The 17376-nt window shown below is 41.5% G+C and overlaps 1 protein-coding gene across 2 annotated transcripts in view; it reads left to right on the top strand.

The window, feature by feature from the left end:
• Window positions 1-17006, top strand: part of LOC146809717 (sacsin-like) — a 303632-nt gene extending 286626 nt beyond the window's left edge. For both annotated transcript variants that reach the window (XM_085616556.1, XM_085616555.1), the window contains exon 8: window positions 5843-17006. In XM_085616556.1, the coding sequence (XP_085472682.1) occupies window positions 5843-16824 (10982 nt within the window). In that variant the 3' untranslated portion in view covers window positions 16825-17006. The remainder of the gene's footprint in view (window positions 1-5842) is intronic.
• Window positions 17007-17376: the final 370 nt, after the last annotated feature.

Genomic DNA, 17376 nt, shown 5'->3' with positions numbered 1-17376 from the left:
GGCCCTCCATGGTAGACCTTAGAGTACGGCTGAGGACGTATTTTACCAGGCGTTCTTTAATCTATTTAGGTACCTGACTGTACAGGGCCTTATGTGTGATGCAGAGGCCATTGCATTTAGCCCTCTGTTTGATGGGAAGCCAGTGCAGTTGTTGCAGTAGGTGTGAGGCCCGGGTGCGTCTTGGCAGCTTAAAAAGTAGCCTTGCCGCATCGTTCATCACCACCTGCTGTTTGCCCAGCAGTTTTTCTGGCATTCCGATCTAAAGTGAGTTCCCATAATCAAGTCGTGACCGGATCAGGGCGGCCACCACCGTCCGCAAGGTTGTGAAACAGAGAATGGGAGATAGTTTCCTCAACTGTCTAAGTAGACCCACCCATGTCCCGAACACGGTAGATACTTGATTGGCCAGTGAGATTTCGGCATCAATTTTAATGCCACAGCTTTTTACCACCAGAGCTGGAGACTGGGTGTCTCCCAGCTCATGTGGCCAGTACTTGGAGGTAATCAAAAAAGAGGGGAGTTACCCCAATGTGAAAAACACAAAGGGACGGGGTATCCGTAATCAAAAACACAAAAGTACCTGTTATTAATCTAAAAGGCCTATGGTGTTGTCCTTAACCACGTGTCAATTGTTCACAAGCTCGATAGATTATCTTAAAGAAAAGACTGTTATTCTATATCAATCTATTTACTGAAAGCATTTACCCTACGATCTATCTGAAAAACACTGTATATTGTATATGCACTAAAAAAACCTTTTGACAAACTTATTAATTGAAATCAAAATCATTTATTACATTTATAAAAAATAAATTATACAATGTATCTCTACCTCCCAGGATGGGTTACACTCTTTAAGAATCACAAGAAAAAGTAATCATCATAATTAAAAGTGACTTTTAATTATGATGATTAGTTTTTCTTGTGATTATTAAAGAGTGTAAATTTATTTTTTATAAATGTAACAAATGATTTTAATTAATATACAGTACTTGGAGGTCCATGGGTTACAGTCTGGTGTCAGTCAATACCTCTGTTTTATCAGGATTGATCTTGAGAGAGTTGGCTGTCATCCAGTTTACCACAAATCTCAGTATGTCTTTAACCCGAAGGCATAACAAATAGCAACATTTCACCAATGGAAAAAAAGAATTTTAAAAGTCACACAAAGGAACCAATGAAAAGCGATGGGCGTGATGAAAACCCATAGAGTGAAAACAGCATATCCCCAAGACAGCGCATGCACTCTGCCTAGGCTCGACCTAAAAATAGAGGAGCTCTTTTCTAGAAGTAAATGTTGGGAGAGAGCTTGCCACATAACCATCCAGGCTAAAAGGGCTTCAGCCCCCCCCTTCCTCCACACCCACCACCACCTCATTGTGTGTCTCATCCCTGGCAGCTGCAGCTCGAGATGCTATGGGCTTGACTGGGCAGTGTCTGGAGTCTTCTCTCCGGCACGCCTGAGTTTTTTGCAGGTCTTTAAAGACCATTTGCATTTTTACATAACTTTGTGAACTGGTTACCGAGGCTTACATTTTTTTTCTGGTTCCGTACTCCCTGGTCCCCCCACTCTACCTATTCCTTACATTTGTATTTTACATTTACTGCTGTAGTGTGAGAATGCATTTCATGAAAAGGAATATAAAGTAGGGTTTCTAAAAGAAAAATGCCAGCCATGTGTTGTTTAAAGAGCCTGCAAAGACCTCGTCTTGACACTAAATAGGGTTATAAATCAAAAAGTATGCATTCATTTGTAATGTGACTTTTCTGTCTGTGTTGCCGTTAATTATCAGTCATGGATCATTCAGGCAGCCCTAGAACACCATTATTAGTGCTTGCTATTTGTATTTGCTGTTCGAAGTATGCACAGATAAGTGCTGAAATACTACTTCAGGTGACTGCTTATTTTTGTACCGTTTGGGACATCGAAATGATGAGCTGGATCAGCACATTATTTATTTTCTCCACCCTCCATCCCTGATTAATGCTATAATAGCAATAGTTTAACTTGTATCTGAAACCCTACACCTCCGTCAACAACATGCTGAGTTACTTCAAATGTCTGGGAATGAACCCTGCATTCAGACAACTCACTCCTTATACCCTGCACTCACAGCGATCGAAATGCACTCAGTGATAACCATGCACCCACACCATTCACCCGCTCACCCTGCACGCACAGTGATCAATCACTCTGCACTCGCAATGCACTTGCGCCTTTTCACCCTTTAACTCACCCTGCAGTCACACGAGCACACTACCCACCCTGTACTCGTGTGACACTTCACTCACCTGTCCCCCTCACTACTCTGCAATATCACTCAAGCAAGCCCATCACTAACCATGCATTCTTTCGTCCCACTCTGCACTTACATCTGCACACAAATTCATATGGTCACCTCACTCATCCTGCATTTACTCCTCTTACCCTACTCTCACACTGTCGCTTCACTCACCATGTACTCACAAGGACACTCCTGCCACCTATACAGCGCAGAGGGTTAATGCGCCGGCTACAAAGAACATGTACCATGCAGATCACAGAACTGAGTGTGAGTAAACTATGAGTAGTGCTATAAAAAAAAAAATGTTTGTCAGAAAGGTGCTATAGACAGAGGAGGTGCATTGTTGGTAAGTGGTAGTGAGGGAATTCATGGAGGAGGAGGAAATGGGGGATGGGTTGCCAAAAAAGACTGTTGCACTGTGTGCGACCAGCGCTAGAGCCAGCCCTGGCTGGAAGTGTTAGCCCTCCCTCCGAAAGTTTGGGTCTAGGTACGCCCCTTCAACCATCGCTTATCAAACCTCCTCTTCCGAGAGAGACAGAAAGAAAGACAGACACACACACACACACACACGCCCCACCCCACACAGAGGGAGCAATATAGCAGTACCATGTCTATCGATTAGACAGCATAATAAAGTTAAAAATCGCTGCCTAATTTTCAAAGCTTTGAATGGATTGACCCCAGATTTTTTAAGAGATTGACTATGTTCCTGGGAGAACTCTTAATTCTGCCAATTTCTTGGTGATGCCCAGATTTTGGAAATAAAAGGACTAGGTGAGGGGGGTTTGTGGGTAGGGAAGCAGATTCTTTACCTTGGCGCCACGGGAATAGAATGCTCCCCCAATGGAGATTCATGCTTTCACTGAATTGGCCCCCTTCAGGCTAGCCTTAAAGACCTGACTTTTTAAATAGGCTTTTGATAATTAGATACCTTTTCAACTCAGTGATACTCCTGACTTGATAGCACCAAGAAACCCTCGAGTGTATGTTGCCCTTTATATTTGGTCTATAACATAACATATTTGGAGACTCAGAACATATAGTTTTGGAATGCGCAATGGACCGGTTAATGTAACATCCGACAAAACTAACATCCCAACAGATCCCTGCAATACTACATGGAAACACTGGGTCCAATTGATGTCTGTAGAGACACACCTAAAATACCATACATACTCTTATTCTGCAGTACATAACTCTCTTTTGAGAATCCACGTTATACCTTTGCTCCAGACAGATGATGAACTGGATGGTAGAGATGTCTCATTTGCTTTATGCACTGTCATATAATTCACCACCATTGTTGCATAATGCTAAAGACTAAAAGGGCAAATTAGTGAAGGTAGTGATGCAGCGCCAAGGGCAAATTTACATATTCTCCCTATGTCACAGATTCGTAATCGCAACAACTCATCCATACACTCATTCATTGATGGGGCCCATAACACCAACATGCACTTGTCTCATTCGAATCCGTACACAGGAGAAAAAGCGCTGGGCATGTGGGTACCTTATTACCGATCAGGATTAAATTTCTTTACATTATATACACGTGCACCTATAGAATCCGGACATTAACATCAAGGCACTCCACCACTTGGTCGATGGACCAGTTAGTTGGACTGGTTGATGGTGAATTAGAACCAGCTAAAACACAATTAAAGCCTAGGAAACATTTGATTATTTCTGTAATCAATTAAAGAATCACAAACTCATTTCTTATTAATTCAAATTTGGTTTATCTAATAATAATTTTCTCTGCATTAGCATTTATGCACTACAAGTCATAATATAAATTCAGTTTACTTCAAGGGGAAATCGAACATCCGATAAATAAGCATAGATTTAGAAAGCGCATTTAATAATTACCAAATATCAAACGTTGGCGACCCTCTGTGCAAAACAGAGAAATATCCGCTTTCTCTGGTACAATTTCCGGGATAAATGTCCGACCCACAGCAAAGATGAAACCATCAGACGAAATAACTTCCCAAATATCAAAGAAACCCAAGGTAAACCATGGAAATCTTCACCAGCTCAATGCAGACCCAACGCCATGTAAGATCAGCCCGATGAACCACCCCCCTTGGCGGATGAGGGCATTTTAAACCCTTTTTCCCTGTTACTTCATTTTAACACGCAACATTTTAGGGGTAGAGAAATGTTCTGATTGGACAGTCCGGGGTTATCTGTAATTTTATAAAAGTTTCCCAGGGTAAACTGGTTCTCCATGAGACTTGGCATAGAAAAGCGCAAATTTTTTACTATTCATTCGGCTCCCAGGTGAAAGTTTTGAAAGTAACGTTTGGAGGAAGAGAAGACATTCCAGTACAGGTTCTGTATTGTCCCCTTTGCAGTTCACACCGTCCGTCAGTTGGCAGACAACCACGCTCATATCCTTGACAAGGAACACAGTGACACTGAGCTGAGGTCACTTGGAGATCTCCAGAGCCATCCGATTCTGCGCAGAAGTCATCGCGCTCACATGGCGGCAGCTTTGTAGGGACTCCATCTTTGGTACTGCGGCCTAGTAGGCCCGAATGCCAACTTAAGCAAAAACAGACATAACAGTAATTAAAATATAGAAATGGAGATTCTAAAGTTTAAACCCACACTAATCCCAATGTATATTAGTATTTACCTAGCTTGTAACAACATTTAAAGCAATAATACTCACCATTTTGTAGTACTGGAAGCACGAACAATCACAAACCAACATAAATCGTGCAATTTTTCTATTTCACCACAATCTAAAGTTAGTTTGCGTACCATAGTTAATTCATTATTCTGCCATGCAATTTGAAATTTAGTCCCTGTGTATCTCGCGTTTATCAAGGTGTAAATGTTGATTAGTAATATTTCACTCCAAACCAATTAGTACAAGTTAGATTTTGTATGATTACGTAATTAATTTCATGCAAATTAGAGGAGGTATACAAAATTTTGTTTTACCTGCTCCATCATTCTGAGGCACCCATGGATAAACTTTTTAAACATGAGATAGCGACTATTTGGGGACTGTCTCTCCCTTTGGCACTTAGTGGGTAGCCTTTAAGGCCTGTATAAGATGGCAGCTATATCCAAACAATAAGAAATGTGGAAAGCACTCTGGGACCAATTAGACAATTAGGAGAAAATAGCAACACCCAAATGGGAAATACAGAACAATTGTAACACTGGTGAAAGGATAGAAGTATTCAAGGAGGCAGCAGATAGAGAGGTGTAATTTGTTGACAAATGTGCACAGGCCAGTAAATATTTTGAGGGTGAATGACCAGGCTGTAAGCCTGCCTGGATGCTCAAAGACTGGGTAAATAAACATAGTGACTACACTCCAAAATGGCAGAGAGCAACAACAACATATACAGAAGAAATTTCATCTACATATATTATGACCTCCTTTGTTAAATTCCTTCCTTCCTTCCCCCAATTAGGCTGTGCATGCTTTTGAGCCTTAAAATAATGTGTTTATACATCTGTGAACTGTTCTAGCTCACATAATCACTTGATGTTAGGTAGGACTATTGTTCTTACAAACTATCTTTTGTCTTCTGCAGAGATCTTCAGAAATCTTGTGTGCCTGGATAAGGAGGTAATCAAGAAGAATTTACTCAAGGCCTTACCAGCCAGCTGGATGAGGGGCTCGGAAGAGGTGACCTGGCACTTGGGTGAATCGCTTCAGCCTCCTAGAGAATGGCTACATATATTTTGGAACTTTATTCAGCAGGATGTTGATGTCTTGTCACCATTTGAAGGTTATCCCCTGGTTCCCATGAGCCCATTGGATCATGGGGCCCAGACACTCCAGCTGGTAAAGCTGAGGCAGAAATCTTGTCTTCTCGTCCTAAACCAAGATGGACCCAGCCTGACAGAAAATATGGTTAAGATATTGGAAGCCATTGGCTGCACAGTAATACGCCAATGGGACTCACAGGTTTGGCACAAGAATCTTTCTGACTATGTTCTTGCACCCACATCAAACAATATCCTAAAGGCCTGTTCAAATATAGGTGTGGCCACAGTAATCCGAAAACTGAGAGCAATGACAGTGGAACAGAAGCTAATGTTCAGTGACTTGCTCTCCCTGGCAACCACTTTGAGCAATGAAGAGTGCAAAGTTATGTCTCAGTTGCCCATCTTTAGTAAGATGCGTTCCCTGCATTCCACGGGGTCGGACCTGGTTCCAGCAAGTAATGCCCAAGCTGTAGATAAATGCACTGTCCCAGCTATTCCCAGTGAACTTGTGCTGCCAGAAACACTACTTACCTGCAGAAGTGAAAATGATCGGAGGCTACTGCAGCAGATGAGGGTACCCTTCTTGAGTGCGGCTGCTGTTGCTATACGGTCAGCTGTGGCTATTAAAAATGGACGGTATGTCCATCACATAAGTAATGCAGAAGACATCATGCTTTGGATCCTGAGAAATGGTGATGTACTGTTCAGTCAGAGTAATGAGCTCAGGAAAATTTGTGAAGGCCTGCCCTTCATACCTTGTAATGGGGAGATGGTCAAGCCATCAGCTCTTTTTGACCCTGAAATTGTTACGTTTCAGGATTTATTTGAGTCCTGTAGGTTTCCTCATAGCAGGTTTCAGGAATCACTAACATTGAAGGCTCTGAGAGTTCTTGGGCTGAAAGATACTATTCAGGCCATCTCCCTGGGAGATGTTCTACAGATTGCAGATGAGGTAAACAGAAACCAGGGTATAAAAGATCTATGGGTTCTAGAGAGAAAGGCAAGAGCACTTGTCAAAGTTTGCAATGATACCCAGGTGCTCTCTAGCTCTGATATCAAGAACATGCAGTCCTTGTGTAGTATGGCGTGGGTGCCGTGGCTTTCTTCTAACGCTAAGGTAACATTTTGCAAACCTGTAGACATGAGAAATAAGAAGCACTCTTCTCTTGTGGAGTTCTCTATGCCCATCACTGATGAATTCAATGAACAAGCAAGTAGTAGTCTTGGCTTGAATGAATCACCACCTGCTGAGAAAGTAATAGAAAACCTCACAGTCCTTAGCCTTCATTACCAGACAGTAGATTACTACTTTTTAGTCATGAAATTGCACAATATTTACAGCCATGTGCAAGGCAACCTAAGTCAGTTCTGGAACATGTTGGACAGTATGAGGATCTGGAATGGTGCTGGCTTTTCTGCCCCATCTGATATCCTTCTGTCCTATCCAGAAGACTTAGATTTGAGCTCCCAGATCAAGAAGGTGCCCCCTGATTTCATGATCTACAAAAGCCTCTTCCAACAATGTGGGGTTCGTCAGACCTTGCCAGACAGTGAGATGACAAGTATGCTTAAGAAAATTATGAAGGATATACATGTCCAGAGTTCAGGTTGTGGCACCAATGTTGAATTAAAACTTGTTATATCTGTTTTGGACTGGATGAAAAGAAGGGGTCTTCACAGTACAGACGACCTTCCTATTCCAGTGCATTCAGGGAAAGGAGTGTTTACCTTAAGGCCCTTGTCTACTGTCTTGTTCTGTGATATGCCGAAGGAACATCTGAACGACCTTGAACGTGATCTGGGCTATAACATTGTTCATGAAGATATCACATTGACCACAGCCTCCTTTCATAAAGTCCCATTACTTAGCACCAGGATACTAAAGCCAGAGTATTTTGAACCCTGGGGACCCTCCGAACCAATCACGCTCAGAATAAAGAACATTCTCAGAGAATATAGTGAAGAGGTGGATTTCTTCAAGGAGATGATACAGAATGCTGACGATGCAGGTGCCACTATCTGCAAGTTCTTGGTGGACACAAGACAAAATCTTTTATTTCGAAATAGTCTAATAGATCCAGAAATGGCATCTTGCCAAGGGCCTGCATTGTGGTCATATAATAACAGCAAGTTCAGTGATGAAGACTTCTGTAATATCACACGGGTTGGAGCAGCTACTAAAGAGCTTCAGGTTGAGAAGATTGGAAAATTTGGTCTTGGTTTCAATACAGTGTATCGTGTAACCGATGTGCCATCAATACTCAGTGGTAGCAGCATACTTATGTTTGACCCTAATGCAAATCATCTCACGAAACACATTCAAAGTGAAGCGAATCCTGGTATCAAACTAAACCTCCAGAAGCACCCTCATGTACTTCAGTTATTTGCTGATCAGTTTCACCCATATGAGAATGTGTTTGGCTGTGATCTGAAGGAAAAACCCCACTACAACGGCACACTTATTCGTTTGCCTTTCAGAACAGAGGAAGATGCAAAAAAATCAAAGATTTGTGATCAAAGCTTTGACGAACAAGAGATTAAAGTACTTGTGGATATATTTCAAGAGTCTTCCCAAAACCTCATAATCTTCTTAAAAGGAGTGCAGGACATAAGTCTTGGATTTCTTCCTCCTGAATTATCTTCACCTGATGATTCTATTTTGCAGCTGGAACTATGCAGGGAGCAGGCTCAGAAGTTGAGCATTACTGAGGACTTCTTACTTCAGAACAAACAGAAAGCTATCTCAGCTGTACTGACAAAACACACGGTTATTGATGTCTCTGAATCGACAATCATCAGGGTCACAAGGATACAAAGGTCAAGGACTTATGAAAAACATTACCTACTGCACTCCAGCTTTGGCATTGGGGAGTCTTTAAAAACATTTAATTATAACAGGCAGAATAAAATCGGGGTTTCACTTCCAGTGGGCGGGGTAGCCCTGCCATTAAAAAGGAACATAGACACTGGGAAATGGAGACCTGATTTTGATGACTTTATTGGGCAGGTTTTCTGTTTTCTGCCTCTTTCAATTTTCTCGGGTCTCCCATTTCACCTGAATGGAGCATTTGCTGTCATGTCCAACAGGAAAAGCCTATGGGACACAACTGAAAAGGGTGAGTGGAACAGGAAGCTTCTTTGTGATGCAGTTCTGGTGGCTTGGGCAAGAGCTCTAGTCCAGCTCAATAACATGTGTCAGGATGGTTTATTAGAAGGCTACAGCTACCACACATATTGGCCTGATATTAGAAAAACGAAATCCTTATTTGTTGGAGCTGTTGAAGCTTTCTATAGAGCAGTAGCTCATGGTCTTGATGATGGGTTTCTTCCAGTGTTTAGTAATGGGCATGAATGGTGCACGATTGAGCATGCATGTTTCTTACACTCGGATATTGTTGAAAACCTGTACATTGGTGACACTGCAGCACAGGTATTCTCTGAAATGCTCCCTAAACCACTTGTGGCTATCATGCTGCCAGAGTGGGTCAGAGCTGGTTTCATTGCAAGTGGTTGTGGTGAAGCCTTGCTTAGAAATACCTACAAGTGGGAAAGGTTTTACAGAGAGATTATATTCAACAACTTGGGTGATGTAGCCTTAGAAGCAAGGGATGCCCTCATTACTCATGCCATTGATATGAACAATAAGGAACTAGATAGATTGCTAATGTCGGTCCCTTGCATTCCATCGACCCCTTATGGAACCCTACAGATCATTGGCAATTTAGTTCACCCAGAGGGTAAAGTAGCTTCCCTGTTTGGGAAGGAAGATGGACGCTTTCCTCAGGGAACAGCCAAAACCTATCTGAAACTTGAACGGTTGTCTCGCCTTGAACTTCTCGGAATGTTAAGAGACCGCCTCCCCATGATGCAATTGATAGAGCGAGCCCAAAACATCTCAGCAGTCTGGAAGCATGATAGACCAAAGGCATGCAGCCACATACACCATATACTGGAGCTTCTCCGGGACCTTGTAGCACAAACCTCTAGTAACTCTGACCAAGTTGTGGTTAAGAACATTGCCTTTCTTCCAGCTATTCTTCCTCCTTGCAACAATATGCAGAATGTGGCTGAAATCGCACTCAAGAAGCCCGTGGAGATTTTCCATTACAAGCACTTCAGTTTGGTTAACCTTTGCGAGCCAGTCCTTAGTAAAGAACATGTTGGGAAGGATTTTAAATTCTGTACAGATATCATGGAGTTTCTGGGACTGAACAGTCTTCCATCAATTCACACAGTGATGTTGCAACTAGAAAAAGCTCATAGAATGTCCAACGTATTGTCCAAGCAAGAACTTACAGAGATTGCCCGAAAGTGCTATATCTATTTGAACAAGGCCATACGGGATGGGCCAGGGACAATGAATGAGATTAAAACTAGAGCTTTTGACTTTCCCTTCGTTCTTATAGATCATCAGTTTGTACATTTGAGTTCAGTTGCAGGTAGTATGTCCTTTGAGGCAGCACCCTACCTGTATCAGTTGCCAAAGCGATATCAAGAATTTGATCTATTGTGGAAATGTCTAGGTCTCCAAGACAGTTTTACAGTTGAAGACTACATTGCTGTCCTTCAGAGCATTGCCAGAGAGCATCAAGGAAATAGATTACCTAAAAATGAATTTCATTTAACAATGAAACTCATCAGTGTGATATTTGAAAGAACAATAGATGAAACTACGGTTAGCTGCTATCAAATTCAGTGCATGCTCATTCCAGATCAAGATGGAATCTTGCGTCCTGTAGACAAACTTCACTACAATGATACTCCTTGGTTACCTATTGAAAAAGATATGCTCTTCTGTCATGAGTTGATCCCTCGGTCTGTGGCATTACGGTTCAAGGTCCTAACAAAAATTCACAAAACTATGCAGAACCTGAAAATATGTAAGTTATCCCATTGGGTTTCAGACTTTGGGGCCAAAGAAGATCTTACAAGACGTATCAGGAACATAATCGGTGAATACTCCTCCAAAAAAGATATTCTTAAGGAACTTATCCAGAATGCAGATGACTCTGGTGCCACAGAGATTCACTTTGTATGGGATATGCGGATACATCCTGCGTTACGTACCTTTGGGGAAGAGTGGAACCCATTGCAAGGCCCAGCCCTCTGTATCTATAACAACAAAATCTTTACCAATGAAGACATTGAAGGAATTCAACAACTAGGCAGAGGTGGGAAAAGTGATAGACTAGACAAAACTGGGAAATATGGGCTTGGGTTTAATGCGGTCTATCACTTGACAGACTGCCCATATTTTGTGACGGGTGACAGTACATTGTGTATATTTGACCCCAACCTTGTGTTCTTGAATACCTCGCATCATAGCTCTCCTGGTGCAATGATGGCTGTCAACCCAGAGTTTAAAAAAACATTTCAGGATGTGTATGATACTTTCCTTCCTGACAACTTTAATCTGGAACAGGGAACGCTGTTTCGCCTGCCACTAAGGACAGCTGAGATTGTACATAAATCTGAAATCTCAGATCAGACTGTATCTACTCATGACATCGAGGCACTATGGGGTGAACTGAAGAAGGATGCAAGCAACTTTATACTTTTTCTAAATAACATTCAGAGCATCACATTCTCACACATCACAGAGGAAGATAATCAGCTTACAAAGATTCTTTCACTCGATGCAAAAACAAGCAGTATTAGTGAGCAGCAGCATATGGCTTTCCAGAACAAACTCCGGGAGTTTGCAGAGGCAAAATTTACCATGGATGAGACCACAGTGTACCAGGTGTTTTACACTGTGGATATACATTGTAGCTGGTCTCAATTAGCTGCTAAATGGGTGGTAGGCAAGCAGATTGGAGTTAAGGGTGATGATAAATTGGCTGATCTACGTAGAGTCTGTGAGAGCTTGAAGGGCTGCCATCTGGCACATGGGGCTGTGGCAGCATGCATTAATGACTTAGTACCAGGTAGGACATTTTGCACTCTACCGCTATCAGTGGAGACAGGCCTGCCAGTTCATATTAATGGAAGTTTCATTGTGGATTCTGCCCGTAGGGACATCTGCAGAGAAGATGGTGAGAGTGCAAAAACAGAATGGAACTCTTTACTCCTAACGCATATTCTTGCCCCACTGTATAGTGACCTCCTGGAACACTTGTGTGAGCCGTTTTCCAAAAATATAGCAGGACATTTGAGGTTTGAAAACTTTAATGCATGTGAATTTTGTCTTTATGCTAAACTGTTCCGTTTTTTCCCCTGCATATGCGAGAAAACTCCCCCACCATTGCAGAAGATGGTTCATCACGTCTACCGTACAATCTTTGAAAAGCGAAGTACTCTTATTCCTGTCTATAAGAAGGAAACTATACAGATTCACACAGATACAAAAGATATTGTGATTGTCGAATGGGCAGGTGTCAATCAAGTAATAACAGAAGAACCCCACTTTCTTTTGGAAAAGCTAAATGCAAAATTGGAATGTGCTCTTTTGAACATAAAAATGAAATTGGTACTTCCAGTTGACAGCCTTCGGAGCATCTTTGAGGAGTTTAAAAAGGCACAGGTACAGGTTATAGCTCTTCACCCTAAAACAGTCTGCAAATACTTAAAAGTCCAAAGTCTCTGCCCAGAAGGGCACACCTTACCTCACCCAGTCTCCGACACCCTCCTTCAAAGTGAATCTTGCTGTCGCTCTCTATTGAACTTTTGTCTTAAAGTTGAAAATAAAAAGATGGGTGATTGTTTGAATGATCTTCCTCTTCTTGTGACTCTTGATGGAAAACTAAGAAGGTTCTGCAAGGCTGAGCCGAAGTACCATTCTCTATTTCCATTGTTATTTCCTGCACAGAAGCACATTTTTATCAGCCATGGTGGTGTTGATGTTGAGAATGCTCGATCACTTCTGAAAGGAGGCTTCTTGAAAGATTTCACAATTCAAGAATCAGCGAGTTTCATCAAAGACTATCTAAGACAAAGTTTCAAAGTTTCCGCAAATAATGACATTGTTTACAATGAATTACCCGAAAGTGGTGTAGTCTGGATGAAGGATGTCTGGACGTTCTTTGAGACCAAGATTAACCCAAGCTATGAAAATTTTGAAAGCACCCAAAAAATGTTTCAAGAACTGGTTGCCCTTTTTAGTGACTGGGCAATTGTACCAGTGTCCTTTGAATGTAAAAGTGGCATATTTCTATTGCCTCTTGGTAGCCTTAAGATTACTTTCTATGAATTGAATGATGATCTGGCCAAAAGCCTTTCCAAGTTAGGTTTTCCTACGCTAAATACATCCATAATTCCTTTTTCGATAGGATACCACAGCATCAAGCCTTACTTACTACAGACTAATGACTGCCTGTCTGTGCTGGAGATGTTGTGGTCCAGAAACAACCTCCTCCACTGGAACAAGTTGAGTAGCTGGGAGATCGAAACGTTACTGAGATTACTTTTGGAATGGTTACCTAAAATAAAAAATAAGACCTGTTTTTTTAACCGACTTCAGTATCTACCCTTATTTGAGACAATAGATGGAAAGCATCAGTCCCTGGATGTCTACCAGAAGAGGTACATCCTTCATACAAAGTTCTCAGCGGAACTAAATGATGTCTACAGAGGACTCTACCAGATAGATTCACAGACTGTTTTTTTACGCGATTGCTACCACCATACAGTTTTGGCTGAGGACATGAACATTCAAACATTTGATGATTTACAATTTCTTGTATTTTTTCTACTTCCTCTGCTTCCAAACTTGTGTGAAGAGCATCTACTAAAAATTCCAAATCTCCTACTGAATATAAAGCTTGAATATCCTGAAGCATTTGAAGATCAAGAGGATATAATTTTTTCTTCACTTAGATCAGTTCACTTCATTAGAGATGGAAAAGGAACTCTTCAGCATGCATCTTACTATTATGACCGTGACTGTTCAATATTTAATACTTTTCAGCTGCACACAAGGTTTATCCCAGAAGACTTCTTCACCAAAGTAGGATGCACATTTAGCAGATTTAAGGAAATCCTGCGTGGTATTGGTATGAGGCATGAAGTATCTGACCATGACTTCATTGCATTTGCAACTGAGGTTGAACGAGAAGCACAACAGGGTATCTCAGTAAAATCTCTGGAGCCCAAGATAAAAGTATTATTTTCACACATGCTTGAATTGAATGTGGACAATCTCACAAAGGACTTCATTGAGAAATTCTCTACTATCAAATTTTTATCTAGTGTTAACATTATTATTGACTTGCAAAAAATACACCCAGCATATGCAAGTAATACCCATCTGATTCCTCTCAAAGATTCAATTGTGAAGACATGTTACAGTGATGAAATGCTAGTGTGGACCTCTGTGGCTTTATTGGAAACAAAATATGAGTCATCAAAGGACAACATAATGCCCTGCTTCACTGAGAGTCAAAAAAAGCTACTGAAGTCATTTGGAGTACTTTTTGACCCACCCCTGGTGTCAGTACTGGAGAACATAAAGAATGTGTGTCAAGCACCATTCAAAAACTTTGAACTTGCTCAAATACGATATCAAGTTCTAGAAAAAACCTATTATTTTCTCGAAAGACTTCTCCCATTTGATCTTACTCCTCTCGCTAACTTACCTGTGATTTTATTGGAAGACAGTACTCTTGCGGAACCTAGTCAGGTACTATTTTCATTGCCTGAACACCTTTTGTTTAAGCCATACCTTTTCATTGTTCCATCTCAGTTGACCAAGTACAGGGTGTTGTTCGAGAGTATTGGAGTAGAGGCAGAGCCAAGTGTGTTCCACTATACCAGGGTGCTTGCTACAATCTATGAGGAAACTAAAGAAAAGAAATCCCCACATGGCAACCAGAGGACAACTCTTCTTAAAGCCACAGAAAAACTGTTCTTGCTGATAAAACAAAGTTCACCTAACGATGACCTTCGAAGTGTGAAATCCCTTTACCTTCCTGCTTCAGATGGGAGACTTTATGATTCAGCCAAGTTGGTTTATAATAATTGCAATTCCAGGAGGACAACCAGTTCTCTAGAGGGCTCCTTTAATTTCCTGGTGCACCTTGAGAAATGCACTCTTTTTAATGACCAATATGAAATGGAGAAACTCCTCCAACAGCTTCCAGAGGAAATTCGGCCTAAGTTGCTCTCACAGGTCACATCAGAAAATCTTCATTCGTGGATCCCATGCAGTCTTGGTGATGACTGTGAGTTGAAAGGACGATTACATGGCCTCTTCTCATCCAGTATCTTCCAGGAAGGCCTTGTGGGCCTGTTGAGAGCACAAAACAACAAAGAGACGTCTCCAGGGGAGGCTGCTATAGAATGCAAAGCTGTTTTCAGAAAACTAGAGATTATTTGTTGTGAGAAAATACAGACCATTCTCTTTAAAGGTACAGAGTCTGTGCAGGACACTTCCTTGTTCAAAGATGTATTTATCTTGAAGAAAATAGATGGTGAGTGCCAAGTTTACCTTGTGCACAAGGAAGCAGCTTGTTTTCATGAAACTGTAAAGATAATAACATCTCTAGCAAAGGAGATTAATTGGTTAATGATGAATGTGCTCAGCCATGAGTCAATATTGATCCTCGTAGAAATGCTATCTTGTAAAAACCCTCAAGACATAAGCAACATTATGAAAGATCACTCTATTCTGATAAGGAATTCTGCAAGCCAGACAAGCTTTTCTATGCCAAGTCCAGGTGAGGAGATTCCTGGTGAATGGCATGACTCTCTAGAAATGATCATTGTCAACAAATTTAATGTGGGTGAATTTGTAGGTTACATGTATCCTGATGAAGAAGGTGTTTACCTCTACGCAATCATCCTAGAAAAGCTGGATTCGAGGATTAGTGGTGACAGTGAAGTGGAGATGTTCAGGATTGATCTTGGACCAGATCGTATTATAAACGTCAGTGCTCTAGATCTGTATCAGTTCAAGAGATGTCACATCAGCAAGAACTGCAGAGAACTGCTGATGGTGGATAACCTGCAACACCAAAAGGAAGATCAAGGCAGGTGGTTTGAGAAATCCTTGGAGGACATAAAAAGAGAGATAGATGAGAAACTCCATGAGATATGCAACCTGTCAAAGAAGGACAGGACACAGTCCATTCGAAGGCTTTATCTTTGGTACCACCCAGACAAGAATATTGGGCAAGAACAATTAGCTGATGAAGTCTGCAAATATCTTCAGCAGAAAATAAGAGACCTAGAAGATGACAGGGGTTACAATGGCCTGGGCAGAGGTTCCAGCAGCCCAAGCAGAGGCTACAGTAGCTCATGCCACTCCAGAAATGAATACAAACCTCCTAAAGGCTTTCCCAAATTCTGGAGTAGATGGGATGGCGAGGCATCAAAGCACCGTCAGCATCATGAAAACTTTACAAGAAGATCTAACTGTGAATATGATTTTTGGGGCTACCATGACCGGCAACAAAGAAAGCCAAGACTGGGTGAAGCTAGCAGGTGGTTCCGGCAGGCCGAGTGTGATCTCAAAGCTGCTTTCCATGACGTTGACCGTGGCAGTCATGAATGGGTGCTCTACAAGATTCACCAGGCCATACAGAAAGCTTTGATTGCGGTTCTGTGTAAGAAACCTTGTGGATTTGATACAGATGTCCCCATCTCTGATTTGGCTTGCAAAATCTCTGCTTTTAGCATCAGTCTTAAGGAAGTACAGGACATGGTCCTTGAGCTAGAAAGACTTGGTGTGGACAATAAAAAGACACAGTATCCAAATTATCATCGGACACCTGGCATACCTAATGACATCTTCTCAACAGGACAAGAGAAAACTTTAGAGCTGGCTAGAGATATACTTAATAAAATCAATGAATATATCCTGACGTGAGAAGTCTAAATGGGGTACTTTATGCTGTCTTGAGAGGGCAGATATAAATATTGTTACTTGAATTCTAGCTCGAAGTAAAGAGTCCTTGTGGGTGCTACAGCCACCACATCTGATCAAAACCCTAATCAGCACAATGATTTATGTGTAAAATCTATTTCTGCAGGGTTTAGGACCATTTGAAAGAGTAAAAGAATAAAGAATCTTTGATTTTCTCAGAATGCACAAGAAAATGTCTTCAATGAGGCATTAAACATGCGCCCTTATTTTATCCATTGCTGGGAACCCGTTCTTGGCATGACACTCAAAATGCAAAGAAATGTAAATAATTGAGCCTTAAGGCACTTTTTGATTAATATAAGCATTGATGTCCTGTAGCACGGACTAGGCAGTCCCCAGTGCGTGTGCCTCTATATGTATTGTGACAAGTGTGCCCTTGCCTCCAAAAATGCACCCACCCTGAAACCTTTTTTAAGATATTAGTTTCCCTGCTAATCAGTGATGTGCCCCTGTTGTTTAAGACCACATGATGTCCGGCAGCTCTTCTAGGCTGTT

The sequence above is a fragment of the Triturus cristatus genome, chromosome 7 (assembly GCF_964204655.1).
Source record: "Triturus cristatus chromosome 7, aTriCri1.1, whole genome shotgun sequence".
Taxonomy (NCBI): Eukaryota; Metazoa; Chordata; class Amphibia; order Caudata; family Salamandridae; genus Triturus; species Triturus cristatus.
The sequence above is the reverse complement of the archived record's forward strand: the minus strand, read 5'-3'. Positions and strand labels throughout refer to the sequence as shown.